This window comes from Panthera pardus, unplaced genomic scaffold (genome assembly GCF_024362965.1).
Source record: "Panthera pardus isolate Hobbes unplaced genomic scaffold, ASM2436296v1 HiC_scaffold_24, whole genome shotgun sequence".
Lineage (NCBI taxonomy): Eukaryota > Metazoa > Chordata > Mammalia > Carnivora > Felidae > Panthera > Panthera pardus.
The window spans coordinates 53,397,425-53,416,183 of NW_026526810.1; the positions used below are offsets into that span (position 1 = coordinate 53,397,425).

An 18,759-nucleotide genomic window follows, 5' to 3' on the forward strand; every position below is an offset into this window, starting at 1 on the left:
CCTACTTCAGATTCTGTGTCTCCCTCTCTCTCTGCCCCTCCCCCACTTGTCCTCTGACTCTCTTTGTTTCTCTCTCTCTGATAAATAAATAAGCAATAAAAAATTTTTTTAAAAGGGCACCTGGGTGGCTCAGTTGGTTAAGTGACCAACTTCAGCTCAGGTCATGATCTCACTGCTCTGAGTTCGAGCCCTGCATCAGCCTCTGTGCTGACAGCTCGGAGCCTGGAGCCTGCTTTGGATCCTGCCTCTGTCTCTCTGCCCCTATCCTGCTCAGGCTCTTTCTCTCTCTCTCTCTCACATATAAATAAACATGAAAAAATTTTAAAAATATATTAAAAAAAAGAAAAATTCGGTCTTTACATAAGTAAGATCTTTTAAATCCTTTTTTTTTTTTCCTTGTAAACGTGTGAGGAACAACATTGAGAATCAAATAACTTAGGTCAAAAAGCAAACATTTTGGCTGAGGTGCGTACTTTGCCGCCCTCCTCCAGTTAGCCAAACTACGTGAGAAGTGAGGCTGTTCAGGTTCACAATCTTTTGATGTAGAGCCCAAAACTTTCTTGGCTTTACAAGTTTCATTCTTCCTCTCTGGCAGAATGAAGAAGTTTTCTAAAAATTGTATGTGTGCATGAAATGTATGTTTCTTTTTTATTTATTTATTTATTTTTTACATTTATTTATTTTTGAGAGACAGAGAGAGACACAGCATGAGCAGGGGAGGGGCAGACACAGAGAGGCAGAGATAGAATCAGAAGCAGGTTCCAGGCTCTGAAATGTCAGCAGAGAGCCCAACGCAGGGCTCAAACCCACGAGCCGTGAGATCATGACCTGAGTAGAAGTTGGACACTTAACCGACTGAGCCACCCAGGAGCCCCGAAATGCATGTTTCTTTTTAAAAATGAGCCCCTTGCCCATTTCTAGGTGGTTTCTTCATAATTATAAGCTTCTGTAAAGTGAGCTTTGGTGTGTGTGTGTGTGTGTGTGTGTGTGTGTGTGTGTGTTTAAATCACATCTGAATTTTTATTGTAGGGACTATTATTCTGGGGTCTGTGGATGGCCTTTAGAGTTTGTGAACTCCCTCAAACAGTATAAAAATTCTGTTTTATAGAGAAGGCTCATAGCCTTCAGCAGATTCTTTGCATCTGTGATGCAAAACCACTATTTAAGCTATCTAATTAGAGGTCTCCCCACAGCTGATTTGACATATGGTCACAAAACTGTCTAAGGCTATGTCTTCGTTGTCCTTCTCTATTTGGAAATGGAAAAAATATTCTCTCTCATATTCATCAGCATGGGTCAGTCCTCAAGAGGAAGAAGCATGTCCTTACTGCACTGGAAATATGTTTCACTATTCCTGGTGGCCATACCTACTGTCAGGGATCCTTCAAAGATGCATGTGGCTTTGGATGAAGAGAAGATTTCTGGAATATTCATTTTTCATAATTCAGCTAAAATAATCCTTTAAAAACAGACATCAGACCATGTATCTCTGCTGCTTACAACCTTTCCATAGTTTTCCTTTGCTCTTAGGTTAAAGTCAAAAAAGGTTAACAAGACATAAAAGAATGCCAGCTTCATGGTAATGGGGGACTTTGATTTATTCAATGATATCTCACCAATTCCTTGAACAGTGCCTGGCATATAGGAAATACTCAACCAATATTTGTCTACTAAAAGAATTATTGTAAGACTTTCCACTGAATTGCCCCTGCCTATCTCTCTGGCCTTGTTAACACAACACTGTTTCCTTTGCTTTTCTTTTTCCTGCTAAAATATATACATATATATTTTTTAAATTTCTTCAAATGTGCTCCTTCCTACCTCAAGCTCTTTGAATATGAAATCCCCTCTATCTGGAATAGTGTTTTTCCACCTTTTGACTAGCTTATGTATCTTCACGCATCAGTTTTAGCTGTTAAGTCATGTCCTACAGGAGGTCTTTCCTGACCCTCATCTTGGTCAAGTTCCTTGCTATCTTCTCCTATAGCACTCTTTTGTAACACTCCTCATGCTTGTACTTGTCAGAGTCTGTCTTTCCCATTAGATTTTAAGATTCATGAGGACAGGTTGAGATTTGTTTTATTCATGGCTGATTCTTCTTGCCTAGCATAATTTTTTGAGCTGGCACAAAAGCAGGCACTCAAGAATTACCTGTTTTATGAATGAATGAATACATGAGTAGACGAATGAATCAATGAGATAATAAGGTGAGCAAGAGATAGATGGTCTCATTTATATGCAGTATTTATCAAGTACCCATTTGTAAGAAGAAGGGAAGAACAGAACAATTATATCCCACATACTGATGGTGAAAGAGATTTGAAAAAAAGATAAATTGCTCAATCTGTATTACCTGAGAAGCGTCAACTGATGTGTCCTCCTTATTTTCTTTGGTAGCTCTGTTTTAATATAAATAAAGTTGTTTTACTCAAGGGAAGACTAACAGAATTTTGTTCAATGATAAAGATTTTAATTTCTAACTTTGAGACCCCATAAATTATGTCTTGTAACTTATTAAAATAATTATAAAAATAAGTTTATGAAATTGAGGAACATTTATGATGAACATTAATCCAATAGCCTGATTTGTTAAAATGTAATATGTTTGAATTTTCTTATTAACCCTTAAAAAACTATCAGTTTTTTATTATACATGTAATACATAATACAATATCAAAACAAAATATAAGCAAGCAAGGTGGAACACTGCTCCCCTCTCTCCAATGTTAACCTCCTACAAAGCAACATAATGCACTGTCTTCCAATTTAATTGTAACAATTTAAACTATTGGGCATACATGGATTTGAGTGCTCATTTCTCCCCGTTCTTAACAATACTGGACCTTATACACTTTTAAAATCGTTGCCAGGGGTACCTGGGTGGCTCTGTCAGTTAAGCGTCTGACTTTGGCTCAGGTCACAATCTCACAGTCCATGAGTTCAAGCCCCCCATCAGGCTCTGTGCTGACAGCCTGGAGCCTGCTTCAGATTCTGTGTCTCCCTCTCTCTCTGCCCCTCCCCAGCTCTTACTCTGTCTCTGTCTCTCTCAAAAATAAAGATTAAAAAAAAATCTAAAACTAAAAACAAAAATCGTTGGCAGTCTAAAATTTTAGACAAGGTAATGCATTTCACTTTGAATTTCTTTCATTAATGATGTAAAGTGCTTTTGTATACATTAAATGGCATTTCTATTTCTTCTGTGAATTGTCTATTTACCCTCACTATACATTAATTTTTTTAGTGTAAAATACAGTACGGATATAGAAGAGTATATAAGTTCAGAGGTTAAAAATGAATACTAAAGTAACGACTACGAAGCCACATAAGCAACAGACTTGTTCGTCTGGCATCATAGCTCCTCTCCTCAAATGTTATCATCCATCTCCTCGCTGTGCTCTTCAGAGGTAACCGCTTTACCAAGTTTTGTGTGGAATCACTCCCTTGCTGTTTTTTATCCCATTCCCACGAGTGTATGAGTCCTCAAACGCACATTTGGCTTTGCCTTAAAAATTTTTTGATATTAAAAAATTTTGATATTCATCATGTTAATATATGCTGCTGCAGTTTGTATTACCCATTGTTTATTTGTGTGTTCCTCTTTTTCTTATCGATTTGTATAGGTTCTTCCTATAGAGGCATATTAATTTTTGAATTCTTATACATGTTAAAAATTTGTGGTGAAATTTAAGACAACTAGTATGTTGCCTTTTTTTTATTTCATTAAAAAAATTTTTTTAACATTTGTTTACTTTTGAGAGAGACAGAGAGAGACAGAGCATGAGCAGGGGAGGGGCAGAGAGAGAGGGAGACACAGAATCGGAAGCAGGCTCCAGGCTCTGAGCTGTGAGCACAGAGCCCCATGCGAGGCTGGAACCCACAAACCGTGAGATCATGACTTGAGCTGAAGTGGACACTTAACCTACTGAGCCACCCAGGTATCCCTGGTGCCTTTTAATTAAAAAAAAAAAAATTAACAAATTTTATTTTTTACAACAGTTTTAGGTTCACAGCAAAACTAAGCAGAAAGTGTAGAGTTCTCATATGACCCACTGTCCCTACACACTCACAGTCTCCCCCGCTGTCAACATCCTGTACCAGAGTGCTACATTTATTACAATCAATGAACCTGCACTGACACATCATTATCACCCCAAGTCCATAGTTTATATTAGGGTTCATTCTTTGCATTGTACATTCTATGGGTTTTGACAAATGTATCATGACATTTACCCACCACTGTAGTATCATACAGAGTAATTTCACTGCCCTTAAAATCTGTGTTCTGCTTAGGTATCCCTTTGGCTTACTTAACCCCTGGAAACTACTGATCTTTTTACTATCTCCATAATTTTCCCTTTTCCAGAATTTTATATAGTTGGAAACATAGAGTAGGTAGCCTTTTTCAGATTGGCTTCTTTCACTTAGTAAAACTTGCATTTGAGTTCCCTCCATGTCTTTTCATGGCTTGATAGTTCATTTCTTTTAGGTACTGAATAATATTCTATTATTTGGATGTACCATAGTTTATTCATCTACTGAAGGATATCCTGACGGCTTCTAAGTTTTGGCAATTATGAATAAAATTGCTATAAATATCCATGAGCAGGTTTTTGCGTAGACATAGATTTCCATCTCCTTTGGGTAAATAACAAGAAGCATGATTGTTGAATTACATGGTAAGAGTATGTTTAGTTTTGTAAGAAATTATCAAACTGTCTTCCAATGTGACTATATCATTTTGCAGCCCCAACAGCAATTAATGTGAGTTCCTGTTGTTCCACATCCTCCCCAGCATTTTGTTACCAGTGTTCTGGATTTTGGTCATTCTAACAGATATGTAATGGTTTCTTGTTTTAACTAATGACATATGATGTTGAACATCTTTTCATATGCTTACTTGCCATCTGTTTATCTTTTTTGGTAAGGTTTCTGTTCGACTCCTTTGTACATTTTTGAGTGTTCACTTTCTTACTGTTGAATTTTAAGAGTTCTTTGTATATTTTGGATAGCAGTCCTTTATTTGATGTGTTTTTTGCAGATATTTCTTCCTAGTCTGTGCCTTATCTTCTTATTTCCTTGTCATTGTTTTTCACAGAGCAATAGTTTTTAATTTTTTTAAATTTATTTTTATTATCTTTAAAAGTTTTTTAAAATTTTATTTGAGAGAGTATATCAAATAAATAAAATTTATTTGATAGAGCATGAGCCAGGGAGAGGGGCAGAGGGAGAGAGAGAGAGAATCTCAAGCAGGCTCCATGTTCAGTGTGGAGCCCAATGCAGGCTCAATGCCATGACCCTGGGATCATGACCTGAGCCAAAATCAGGAGTTGGACCCTCAACTGACTAAGCCACCCGGGTATCCCTAGTTTTTAATTTTAATGAAGCCTAATTTATCAATTATTTCTTTCGTGAATCATGACTTTGGTGGTATATTAAAAAATCATCACCATACCCAAGGTCATCTAGGTTTTCTTATCTTCTAGGAGTTTTATAGTTTTTATTTTACATTTAGATCTATGGTCTATTTTGAGGTTTTTTTTTTTTTAATACTCAAAAAGTGGAGACCAAAGCAGGGCTTAAACTCATGACCCTGAGATCAAGCCCCTGAGCTGAGATCATGAGTCAGACGCTTACTGACTGAGCCCCTCAGGTGTGTGAAGGGTGTAAGGTCTGTGCCTAGATTCATTTTTAAATATATTTTGATTCAAGTAAAATTAATATACAGTGTCATATTAGTTTGAGGTATACAGTATAATGGTTCAATATTTCTACACATTACCCAATACTCATCACAATAAGTGTACTCCTAATCCCCTTCATCTATTTCACCCCTCCCCCCCTCACCTCCCCTCTGGCAACGCCCAGTTTGTTCTCTGTATTTAAGAGTCTGGGGTTTTTTTTTTTGTTTTTTTTTTTTTTTGGTCTTTTTATTTGTTCATTTGTTTTGCTTCTTATATTCCACATATGAGTGAAATTATTAGGTATCTGTCTTTGTCAGACTGACTTTACTTACCATGGTACCTTCTAGATCTGTCCATGTTGTTGCAAATGGCAAGATTTCATTCCTTTTCATGGCTGAGTAATAGTGTGTGTGTGTGTGTGTGTGTGTGTGTGTGTGTAGACACTGTCTTCTTTATCCATTCATTTATGGATGGACACTTGGGTTGCATCCATATCTTGACTACTGCAAATAATGCTGCAGTAAACATAGGGGTGCACATATCTTTTTGAATTAGTGTTTTTGTTTTCTTTGGTTAAATACCTAGTAGCCAACGCCATTTATTGAAGAGGCTATCTTTTCCCCATTGTATGTTCTTCCTTCCTTTGTTGAAGATTGACTGTATATGCATGTATTTATTTCTGGACTCTCTATTGTGTTCCAAAACTCTCCATGTTTTGTTTTTGTGCCAATACCATACTGTTTTGATAACTGTATCTTTGTAGTATACTTTGAAATCAAGGAACATGATACCTCTAGTTTTGTTCTTCTTTCTCAAGATTGCTTTGGCTATTTGGAATCTTTTCTGGTTCTGTACAAATTTTAGGATTATTTATTCTATTTCTAAGAAAAATTCCATTGGTATTTTGATAGAAATTACATTCAATCTGCAGACCGCTTTGGGTAGTATGGATATTTTAACAATATTAATTCTTCCAATCCATGAACAGTGTACCTTTCCACTTACTTGTGCTGTCTTCAGTTTCTTTCATCAATGTCTTATAGATTTCAGGGTTCAGGTCTTTCACCCCCTTGGTTACATTTAACCCTAGTTATTTTATTCATTTTGATGCAATTGCAAATGGGATTGTTTTCTTAATTACTCTTTCTGATAGTTCATTATAAGTATACAAAAAATGCAACAGATTTCTGTATATTTGTTTTGTATCCTGTATTAGTGAATTAATTTATTAATTCAAAGAGTTTTTAAAAATGATTTATGTGTTTATTTTTGGTAGAATCTTTAGTGTTTTCTGTATATAATATCATGTAGTCTTCACATGGTGACAATTTTACTTCTTTTCCCATTTAGAGGGCTTTTATTTCTTTTTCTTGTTTTATTGCTGTGTTTAGGATTCCAGTATTTTTGAATAAAAGTGACAAGAGTGGGCATCCTTGTTTTGTTCGTGTTCTAAGAGAAAAGGCTTTCAGCTTTTCACTGTTGAGTATGATGTTAGCTGTGGGTTGCCATACATGGCATTTATTATGTTGAGGTATGTTCCTTCCATACCAACTTTGTTGAAAGATTTTTTATAATGAATGATGTTGAATTTTACCAAATTCCATTTCTGCATCTACTGAGATAATAATATGATTTTTATCCTTATTTTTGTTAATGTGGTGTATCATGTTGCTTAATTTGTGGATATTGAACCATCCTTTTATCCTTAGAATAAGTCTCATTTGATCATGATGTATGATTCTTTTAAAGCATTATTGAATTTGGTTTGCTAATATTTTGTGTAGGGTTTTTATATCAATGTTCATCAAGAATATTGGCCTGTAATTAATTTTTTTTTTTTTTTTTTTTGGTATTGGTTTTGGTATTAAGGCAATTCTGGCCTCATAGAATGAGTTTGGAAGCATTAAGTCTTCTTCAATTTTTTGGAATATTTTGAGAAGAACAGATATTAACTCTTCTTCAAAGGTTTTGTAGAATTCACCTATGAAGTCGTTGTCTAGTCCTAGCCTTTTGTTTGCTAGGCGTTTTTGGATTACTGTTTCGATTTCATTACTCACAATTCGTTCACATTTTCTATTTTTTCTTGATGCAGTCTTGGAAGGCTGTATGTTTTAGGAATTTATCCACTTCTTCTAGGTTCTCCTATTTGCTGGCATGTAAATGTTTGTAGTTGTCTCTTATGATCCTTTTTATTTCTGTGGTATTGACTGTAACTTCTCTTTCATTTGATTTTATTTATTTGGGCCCTCTATTTTTCTTGATGAATCTGGATAAAGTTTTATCAATTTTGTTATCTTTTCAAAGAACCAGGTGCCCCCCATTATTTCTCTAAATAGAGTTTCTGTCCCTTTCTCTCTCTCTTCTCCTTCTGGGACCCCTATAATGTGAATGTCCGTATGCTTAATGTCCCAGTGGTCCCTTAAACTACACTCATTTTTCTTAGAGGCTTCTGGGTGGCTGAGTGGATTGGGCGTTCGACTTCAGCCAGGTCATGATCTCATGGTTTGTGGGTTCGAGCCCCGCATCAGGCTCTGTGCTGACAGCTCAGAGCCTGGAGCCTGCTTTGAATTCTGTGTCTCCCTCTCTCTCTGTCCCTTCCCTACTCACACTCTGTCTCTCTCTGTCTCTCAAAAATAAATAAGCATTGGAAAAAAATTTTTTTAATAAATTAAATTATTAAATTAAATTAAAATTAAATTAAATTAAAATTAAATTAAATTAAAATTAAATTAAATTATTAAATAAAATTTTTTAATAAATAAACTATGTTCATTTTTTTAAATTCTTTTTTCTTTTTGCTGTTCTGATGGGGAGATTTACACTACCTGTCTTCCAGATTGCTGATCTGTTCTTCTGCGTCATCTAATCCGCTGATTCCCTCTAGTGTATTTCTCATTTCAGTTATTTTATCCTTCAGCTGATGGGTTCTTTTTGTATTTTCTATCTCCTTATTGAAGTTTTCACCGTGTTCATCCATTCTTCTCCTGAATTTGGAGAACATTACTTTAAATTCTCTATCAAGCAGATTGCTTATCTGTTTTGTTTAGTTCTTTTTCTGAAGTTTTGTCTTGTTCTTTCACTTGGAATATATTCTTCTGTCTCCTCATTTTGCCTAAGTCTCTGTTTGCTTCTATGTATTAGGCAGATCAGTTACATCTCCTGATCTTGAAGGAGTGGTTTTATGCAGAAGGTGTCCTGTGGGCCCAGTAGCGCAAACACCCTCATCACCCCGGTCAGGTGCCCCAAGAGCATTCCCTGTGTGGGCTGTGTGCACCTTCCTGTTGTGGCCAGGTTGCAACTGATGCAAACTCACAGGTGTATGGGGCTATCCTCCAGCATGACTGTCTGTGAGTTCTGGCTGTGACTGCTATGGTCATACTGGTTATGGGGCTAGCCCTTGGCCCATCTGGCTGAGAGGCCTGGTTGTGACTGTTGTGAATATGCTGGTGTGTGGGGTTGGTCCCTGGCATGGCTGGCTGTGAGGCCTGGCAATGACAGCTGTGAGTGCACTGGTGGGTGGGGCATGTCTCCTGCTTGGCTTGCTGCAGGGTCCAGCTGTGACTGCTGTAGGTGTTCTAGTGTGTGGGGATGACCTCCTGGGGCAGAGGTGCCGAGGAGTGGTTCTGGTCCCAGCTGGGGTTGCCTACTGCAAGTGCTGGGGTTGGAGGCTGCTTGGCAGGAGCTCTAATGTGAGCTAAAGCACCTGCCAGGAATGCCAGGGTGCAGAAACACTTGAGAAGGTCTTTAGGCTGGGAGGTGGCTTGGGTGGGACAAGTCTTCAGGGGAGCACTGGGGTGGGGTGAGTGGCACTAGCATAGTAAAGAGTGCCAGAACTGATATCCACTAATGCTGGGCCAACTAGGTAGAAGGAGTAAGAAAAATGGTACCCATCAGTGCATCTGTCCCTGGAGGACATTCCCACAGATACCTGCCATTCTGGCACATCCCCTAAAATTAGTCAGTGAATTTCCTTCACATGTAACCCAGGGATTTTTCACATGGTTGCCTCTGTGTTGGCACTCAGAGCAGGTGTGATTGTGCACGTGCCATCAAAGAGCAGTGTGTCAGTTTCCTACTGCCCTCTGACTCTCTTGGACATATGCCCTGTTGGTTTTCAAAGCCAGACGTTAGGGGAGCTTGTCTTCCTGGTGCAGGTCCCCTGGCATATGGAGACTCATGTGGGACTCAGGCCTCTTCTTCCTCAGGGCAGGTCTCTCTGGTTGTAATATCCCTCCCACTTGTGGGTTGCTGCACTGGGGATGTGGAACCTGACTAAATAAACCATGTCTCTGCTCCTCCTACCTGGCACCTTAATGTGTCTTTCTCTTTATATCCTTAGTTGTATGTTCTGTTGTTAGTCTTTAGTTCATTCTCAGAGATCATTTTCTACGCGTAGTTGTAGAATTTTTTTTGTACAATCTTTACTCCCCACCCAAGGGGTAGGTGCACTGTTCCTTAAGGTACTCCAATACCAGGTCAATGCGTGAAGTGGATGGAGCAAGCTCCTATTCCATCTCCTAGTTCCAAAAAATCCATTTAATATACTGTATTGTCCTCACATTGAGGGTGTAGCAGATATTAAACTGTTAAGGACAGCTGCTATACTTGATCTTAGCCAAAAGGCCGAGAAGTGATGGAGTTGTAGATTTGGATGTGTGTGTGGGAGGAGGTAAGCTCAAGATGTTCCTACTCTGTGATTTTTTTCATCTGGAATTCATTTTTCCTAATGTTGCGAGGCTTGGGTCTAACTTAAAAATTTTTCCAGGTGGATAATCTGATTTTCCTAACACAAATGTAAATGGTGGAAATACAAACTAGTTCACAACTTCTATAGGAGGTGATCTGGCAGCACGAGTCAAAATTACAAATTCACAAACCATTTGATCAGCAATTTTACTTCTACGACTCGTCTATGTATATCCTTGCATGTATGCAAAATGATACATATATAAAGTTATCCATGAAGTGAGTAGCTGTAAAACAAGATTAGAAATAATTTTAAAGTCCACCAAGAGGAAATTTTCTAAATGAGTCATTGTATAAGCATGCAATTGAAACTATATACCTGCTTTAAAGAAATTAGGAACTATCAAATTGGTAAAGAAGAAACAGCAAAGTGCAGAATAATGTGTAAAAGTGGCATCATATGTGTCAAGAAAGGATAAGACAAAGAATATATATATCTTACTGGATGGACATAAATTATCTCTGGAAGGATACATAAAAAACTGGAAACACTGATTACTTTCAAAGATAGAACTAGGTAGCTCAAGGACAAATGGTGAGGATATTTTTCACTATATACTCCTTTGTAGCATATGCTTATTCTAAAAAGATTAAGGCCTAACTTAGGTTATCACCTCTAAAACAAAAATAATGGGAGTTTATTAAAAGAAAAAATATTTTAAATATAAATAACCTGGGTACTGGGTTTACAGGTATTTGTTATGCTATTAGTATTTTTCAGTTAAAAAAAATAATTGAATATTCATAAGGTCCTAACAAGCGGCAGAATTATGGGTATTTAAATTTTTCTTTTCAATATTTTTTATTTTTCCTATAATGAACAGAAACTATCTCTGTAATAAGAAAACAAGATTTGGGGCACCTGGGTGGCTCAGTCGGTTGAGCATCCGACTTCGGCTCAGGTCATGATCTCACAGTTCATGGGTTTGAGCTCCGCATCAGGCTCTGTGCTGACCGCTTGCTCAGAGCCTGGAGCCCGCTTCAGATTCTGTGTCTCCTTCTCTCTCTGCCCCTTCCCCGCCCACGCTCTGTCTCACTCTGTTTCTCAAAAATAAATAAATGTAAAAAAATTAAAAAAAATAAGATTTATATTGTTTGTTTTTAGAAAATAAGGTTTTTAAATATAAAAACCACTGTGTGGCAATAATGAATGTTCAATGCTTTCTACAGAACATATAAGATGTTAACTATTAGGATAAAAACAGAAAGAGCTACAGACTGGAGAATTTAAAAACAATATTGGTAAAAAAAAAAAAAATGGAAGAATCTTCCCCTATTACTACCTCCCAGTTCATGTGACCCTCATACAAACAGCTTTGATCGAGTGACTGTTTCCAGATAATTCTTGGAAATTATTCAAGTGTAAGTTAATTGAAGTTATTTTAAGGGGATACAATGAAGTTCTGCAGTCAAATGCTCTACCCCTGAGCTATACCCCCTAAAATGAAGTTCTGAAGACTTATCAGTTCGCATTAACATTTATCAGTTCTCAACAGAGAGTGATTTTTAAGAGTAGACAATGCCATCAGTTAAACGCATGGGATGTGTTAGGAGGGTCAAGTTGCAAAAGTCTGCGAATCATTCTTGTCATCAAGCCTGCATTTATTTGCATGGGTGAAAAGATGAAATTTCTCAAAATAATATTCCAGCAAATAAGGTGAACTAAGTTTTCATGGTGATATATCAACTATTTAGGCAATTGATAATCATGATCAAGTTTTCTGACATTGTTTTGCTTTGTTTTAAAGAGAAAGAGGACAGGATGGTGGGGAGAGAGAATCGTAAGCAGACTCCATGCTGACTATGAAGCCTGACAGGGGGCTTGATCTCATGCCCCTGGGATCATGACCTGATCCAAAGTCAAGAGTCAGATGCTTGCCTGACTGAGCCACCCAAGCACCCCTCTTATGTTCTTATGCCAAGTAATGTGCAAAAATACCTTTTCTTGAGAGGAACTTGCAGGTGCTCAAAGTACAAGTGGCCCAGGGAGTTTATGCTCATCACAACCTCTTCTTCAGACACTAAATCTACCTTGAATGGGTTTGCTGTGATATGACACTTCAGATCTCCTTTTCCATCAGCCAATACCAGACTACCTGCATCTCCTGAGGATGAAATCAGCCTAGAAAACAAAGCAAGAAGAGAGAAATAGGTTTACATAGCTCAATGTGATTTTCAATTCAAATTAATGTGCAAATCCACATTCATGGGACATAGGGGTTTGGTGTCAGAAAGCCTAGACTGAATATAGCTCTATCATGCACTAGGAGTATAACTTTGGACAAGTTAGTCAGTCTATCCAGTTCTTAGTTTCCTCATCTGTAAAGTAGAAATAATAAAAGCAAGAACAAATAGAGCTTTTGGGGAGAACTGAGTGAGATGATGCATGCAAAGTACTTAAGTACTTGGCAGTGCCTGGCAAATAATAATATGTTAGCTATCATCATCATTTCCTTGGGCTGGACAGTCTAGGAACACTTTGGTGCACAGAGTCTAAACACTGCTTTTCTTTCTCATTCCAACCAAATACTCAAAAACTAAGGAAATAACATAGATTGGGTTATTGACCCGGTGGGTCCACGGTGAGATGCAATCTCTACTGACTCCCATCAGCTCTGATTTGAGAGCTAGACTGTTAGGATATTCCGGATCCCCAGAAATCATGTAAGCCCAGAGGCAGTCACTTAAAATCCTTTAGAGGTCTAGATATTTCCTTCTCTGGTGCACAGTCACTCTGGTAAATGGTCACATGCCTCCTTAGGGAAGGTGAGGAGGGATATTTTATGTTCTTATTATATTCTTGCGAAGTCCTTCTCCCTGGATTCTAGGCAAGATACTTGGGTTCTGTTAACTGTCTGGAGTAGTATGAGAGTTGTATATCACTGTTTATCAAACCCAAATGCAGGGGCTCCTGGGTGGCTCGGTCAGTTGAGCATCTGACTCTTGATCTCGGCTCAGGTCATGATCTCATGGTTTGTGGGTTCGAGCCCTGTGTCAGGCTCTATGCTGGCAGTGCAGAGCCTGCTTGGAGTTCTGTCTCTCCCTCTGTCTGCCCCTTCCCTACTTGTACTCCCTTTCACTCTAAATAAATAAATAGCAAAATGGAATTCTTTTGATTGTTCCATCAAATAGGACTTTAATCCATCTATTTCAGTCCAGTGGACCCTTTGATACATTGTTCACTGCCCTGAGAGTTAAACATTTTGGGTACCATACATGCCCTGCTGTGCATTATGGAAACATGTTCACCTTGTCACTAATAACTAAATGCTGCTACTTTCATTATGCACCTGGAGTCTCACCATCTCCACTGAAATCGGGGAGCCCATTTTGATGGCATCATTTTCCACCATTATTTCTAGCTCATAAAAGACATTCACTCACTACAATGCTTTCCAAGTGTTCCTTCTTCAAGTTATTTCTCAGTGAAAGGAGTCTCTTTGAAACCTCTTGGAGAGCAAAATTAGGGGCTAGTTGTGCTGTTGCATATGACATATCCACTTCAACATCTTTATCTCCCTAAGTCTATGGATCATCTTTTCTACTCTGTGCCAAGGCTGAGCTGGTATCTCAGCTTCATTCAGCAGAGTCCATAGCTGAGTACAGATTATAATTAACCAACCAAGCAAATAATTAGACCCACTCCCAGCTGTCCAAGCTAGCACATCAAATTTAGATTCTTTGGTATCCCTGTCAATAAATTTAATGTGGTCCTAAAATTATGTTCCTTTCTTTAGTCTAGGAATCCCTCAGAATGCATTTCTATCCGTATTTCCTAGGTTTTTGCCTATATAAAATCTTATAATTCCTTAGGTGTAGTGTTTGACTGTAATTAGCTCCCTAGGCATGTTAGGCTCTGGTAGTGAGCTTAAAGAAAGGCAGTGAAGGGTGGTAGGGGTGAGGCACAATGAGCACTGTCATCCCCTTGGACAATATATCTTAGGTGAGGTCAACACAGGGTGTCCAAGCAAGGTAGGATCAGCTTTGTTAGAGGAAAAGGAGCTGCTTCTGCTGGAACGGAAGGCTTGGTGGAATTCTGTTGATCACAGGTAGTAATTTAAGTAACTTTGCCATGGAATGCTGTGGTTTATTACCAGTTGTGTAGTTTGCTAGGTCTGCCACAACAAATACCCCATTGGGTGGCTTAAAGTACAGAAGTTTATTTTCTCACAATTTTGGTGGCTAGAAGTCCAAGATCAAAGTGTCAGCAAGTTTGGTTTCTTCTGAGACCTCTCTCCTTGGCTCTCAGATGGCCATCTTCTTGCTGTATCCTTACATAGTCATCCCTCTGTCTGTGTCAACTTGTGTCCTAATCTCCTCTCCTTATGGAACACTATTCATATTGTATTACAGTCCACCCTAACAACCCCATTTTAACTAGTTACCTCTTCAAAGGTTGTACCTCTAAATATAGTCATTTTCTGAGGCACAGGGGGTTGTGGCTTCAACATATGAGTTTTTTTTTGGGGGGGGGGACACAATTGAGCCCATAACACTAGTCTCTTATCCTCTAATGATAACCAAGTCCTCGCTGCTTTCAAATCCTGCCAAAGCAGCTAACCAATCTCATATTCCCATCCTAGAGGGTCTGTTGCCTACACTTACTTCTGATACCAAAGGCTATATCAACCAAGATTCAACTGTACATTAAAGAAAAAATTCTGGGGGCGCCTGGTTGGGTCAGTCGGTTAAGTGTCTGACTTCAGCTCAGGTCATGATCTCGTGGATTGTGGGTTCGAGTCCAGCTGTGCTGCCAGCTCAGAGCCTGGATCCTGCTAAGGATTCTGTCTCCTCTCTCTCTGCCCCTCCCCTGCTCATGCTCTGTCTCTCTCTCTATCTCTCTAAAAAATAAACATTAAAAAAGCAAAGAAAAAATTCTGGCTATTTTAAGTGGAAAATAAGTAACTTAAGATGGGAGAATTGGGAGCTTATGACATCATTGGAAGCACTGAGGTAATAGGTTGGGCAGCCGGTAATGATCCCTAGAATACTACTGCATGGTCAATTGAACTACTATTGCAGCTAGAATCAGGAAGTTGGATAATCAGAAGTCACTGTGGCAACTGCTGGGCTCCAAGATCATGCCATATTAGCTCCAGAGATGAATAAACTACTACCCTAACTAGTGTGCCTCTAGAGACATTCTAGAGCTGCCAAATCCATGCCAGCAAAATTGGAAGCTCAGTTCTAAAATCAAGATACCTGTAAGTGCATCTGACTGGTAGAACCTGAATTATACCAGAAACTAGCTACATGAGAGTATGGGAAGTGGAGGAATGTATTTTTTAACTTTCTTGTTACTGCAGTAGCCAAAGGCCCTCTAGAAAGAGGTTGGAATGGAAGCAGAACTAATACAACATATTTACCACACAAAGCTAGTTATCATCCTGACCCCAAAACATGGCAATAACACAGAAAAAGAAAACTACAGACGAATTTTACTTAACACAGATGTAAAAATGTTAAAAGGATCTACCAGTAAAGTGAATCCTCCAGGATAGTAAAAAATAATATACTGTAACCAAGCACACACACACACACACACACACACACACACACGCATGCATATGCACCAACCTAAAAAACCTTGAGAACAGTCTTTTTAAAAAATTTTTTTTAATGTTTATTTTTGAGAGAGAGAGACAGAGCACAAGTTGGAGAGAGGCAAAGAGAGAATGAGACACAGAATCCGAAGCAGGTTCCCAGCTCTGAGCGCTCAGCAGAACCTGATGCAGGGCTCGAACTCACGAACCCGTGAGATCATGATCTGAGCCGAAGTCGGATGCTTACCCGACTGAGTCACCCAAACGCCCCGAAAACAGTCTCTTTTTAATTCCAGTTTTCTAAGTTCTTGGCATATAGCAGCAGCTGAATGACTAGACCTATTTTGAATTTATGATGATTCTACTATCACTGAAGTACTTTCTCCTTATAATCTACTGACTTGATTAAATTTTTATGGAAAAAGTAATCTACATAAAACTACGATAATGATATAGTGAAAATTAAAGCATTTGGCATAAACTTATATTCCTTTAGTGAAATAATATGAAAAAATAACAGGAATCAGCAGGCAGAACCAGTGAAATATCACTGGAAAGAGTATTGAGAACTGAGGAAGATACTGCAGATGTAGGAAAAATGCTTTTTGATCTCCAAAGTTTTTGTTTCACTTAGACACTGATGATTAATTTATCTTTGACATGTTACATTTCTGAGACTACCCTTAATTAAAAGTGAGCCTAATTGTATAAATTGTGGTAAGCACGGGAGTTTGGCTAGTATATTAGATCTCTGGAGCCCTGCTGCTAATCTGAGTAAATTAAATAGCTCTCCTACTTGCTCTCAAATTCTACTTGTTCCCAAAGTCTGGTTGATGAATCATTTCCTTTGCAAGAAGGACAGCAGGGCTCAAAAGCTCTGCTTCTGCTCATGAATAAGTGCTGATAAATCAAATGGTGGAGAATGGACAATATATAAAAAGCATAAATGTATCCCCAAATAACTGAAAACTGACGCTGCAAATGATTATAGCTTCGAATAGAAAAAACAGGAGGAACATGCAAAATCTGCTACTCAAGGTATAATAAAAGACCATACTGAGGGTGTATCCAAGATCTCTTGTTCCTTGGCTTACCTTACGGTGCGTGGCTTGCTTGTGACAACATCAGGAACTTCATACCTGGGTTTCAGGGGAGTTTCTTCATTGATTTTAAGCCTGAAAATATTTCCCTCTATACCATAAACTTCAGCCAGAAGAGGAACCTTGGAACAGACACGAGATTAGTTTTAACAGGTTATTACACCAGTGATGGCCAGTTCTCGAGTCAAATTACAATAATTAGAAACTATGTTTGAATTATTATAGGCCAAGTAAACTGGAGACAATGGAATCATGAAGGAAGTAGCTCCCCAATCTTTGTATTTACTTGTTTGGCTATACTTGTGGTACAGCAAGAAACACATTATATGTGTTCTTAAAAAATTTTTTTTTACATTTATTTATTTTTGAGAGGCAGAGAGAGAAAGAGCACAAGTGGGGGAGGGGCAGAGAGAGACTGAGACACAGAATCCGAAGCAGGCTCCAGGCTCACAGCTGTCAGCACAGAGCCCGTCATGGGGCTCGAACTCACGAAACCGTGAGATCATGACCTGAGCTGAAGTTGGATGCTTAACTGACTGAGCCACCCAGATGCCCTTCATTCTATGTGTTCTATGGCAAGGCAAACCTATAATTGTCCAGACCAGGACCTTTAAAAATGAGAGATCTCTATTAATAATTATACTGAATGATAGGCATGAGCTGAAACTGCTTTTGGAAAACTGGGACATGCGGCCACTTTATCTATGATAAACTGCAGGTGTCTTAGAGTAAGGGTTTGGTATTAAAACTAGGGCAACTGGATTCCAGCTGAATAAAAGATGAAGGATAACCAACCACAGAATGGAAAGGAATAGAGAATAAAATAATGGTCATTGGGGTTCCTTAGGATAGATGCCTGAGGCTTGCTGCTTGATTTTAATCAAGGCACTTCCTGGACACCTGGGAATAGGGCCTGGGGAATTTTCTCTAGAGGTTGGGATGTTCTCAGCTTTCTTAAGAGGCAGGGGAACTTAAGTAAAATTTTGCCTATAGTGTGACATGGAAGCAACATAGAATTATTTAGACTACAGAATTTGAGAAATAAAACACAAAACAACAACAAACCCCAAGAAAATAGAAATGGCCAGATTTAGGTTACAAAATGAAGCATGTAGATCAGAGAAATATGTATTTTTTAATATGAAGTCATCTTTATTATAATTTAGAAGTCCGTTAGAAACAGACATTGATCTTTAATAAAAAAAACTTCTAGGATCTCATGGATTTCTGTTTCCCATTTAGTTATGTAGTTTAAAAATCCAGTTTACTTGAGAATGGTGGAAAAGGCCAAGTAGTATCTTAGTTTTTGTTACGACAAGTTTTCTTCTCATAGGCATTCTGGAGTCTTTGGGAATTTTAATGGACCTGCCCATTTCCAATGCCTTCTGTGATTCCTTAGAAATTTCAATGGGCACCTGTCCTACAGAACATTCTATTACTCTACTGATTCTTAAGGTATGGGTCTAGGGCTATGCCTGAGAATTTGCTTTTCTAACCTTTTGTTCCCCTTTGATTTACTCTAAATGGCAGTTTTTAAAATGGGTCAAATGTGCCCAAGCTTCGAAACCTGCATGCTTATCTTACAAAAATAGCACTTATCATTCACTTTACCAACAGTCCCTGCCAAATAAAGTTCCCCAAAGCATAAAGTATCAACTGCCAATGTTAGGTGAAGCCCCTCCTCTTTCC

At 38.3% G+C, this 18,759-nt stretch overlaps 1 protein-coding gene and 1 non-coding gene across 12 annotated transcripts in view; both read right to left on the bottom strand.

The window, feature by feature from the left end:
- Window positions 1-18,759, bottom strand: part of GANC (glucosidase alpha, neutral C) — a 75,239-nt gene that overhangs the window by 44,178 nt on the left and 12,302 nt on the right. For 10 of the 11 annotated variants that reach the window (XR_008417107.1, XM_053889160.1, XM_053889163.1 and 7 more), the window contains 4 exons: window positions 17,065-17,192; window positions 12,367-12,549; window positions 8,507-8,665; window positions 2,354-2,399 (listed from right to left, as the gene is read on the bottom strand). Coding sequence is in view for 10 of the 11 variants with exons in the window: in XM_053889160.1 (XP_053745135.1) it covers window positions 2,354-2,399; window positions 8,507-8,665; window positions 12,367-12,549; window positions 17,065-17,192 (516 nt within the window). In the remaining variant the exon portion in view is untranslated. The remainder of the gene's footprint in view (window positions 1-2,353; window positions 2,400-8,506; window positions 8,666-12,366; window positions 12,550-17,064; window positions 17,193-18,759) is intronic. The other variant, XM_019442454.2, reaches the window with a different exon arrangement.
- On the bottom strand, window positions 10,120-10,316 carry LOC128773276 (U2 spliceosomal RNA). Its single transcript, XR_008417552.1, has one exon. It is a non-coding gene; the product is annotated as a U2 spliceosomal RNA (small nuclear RNA).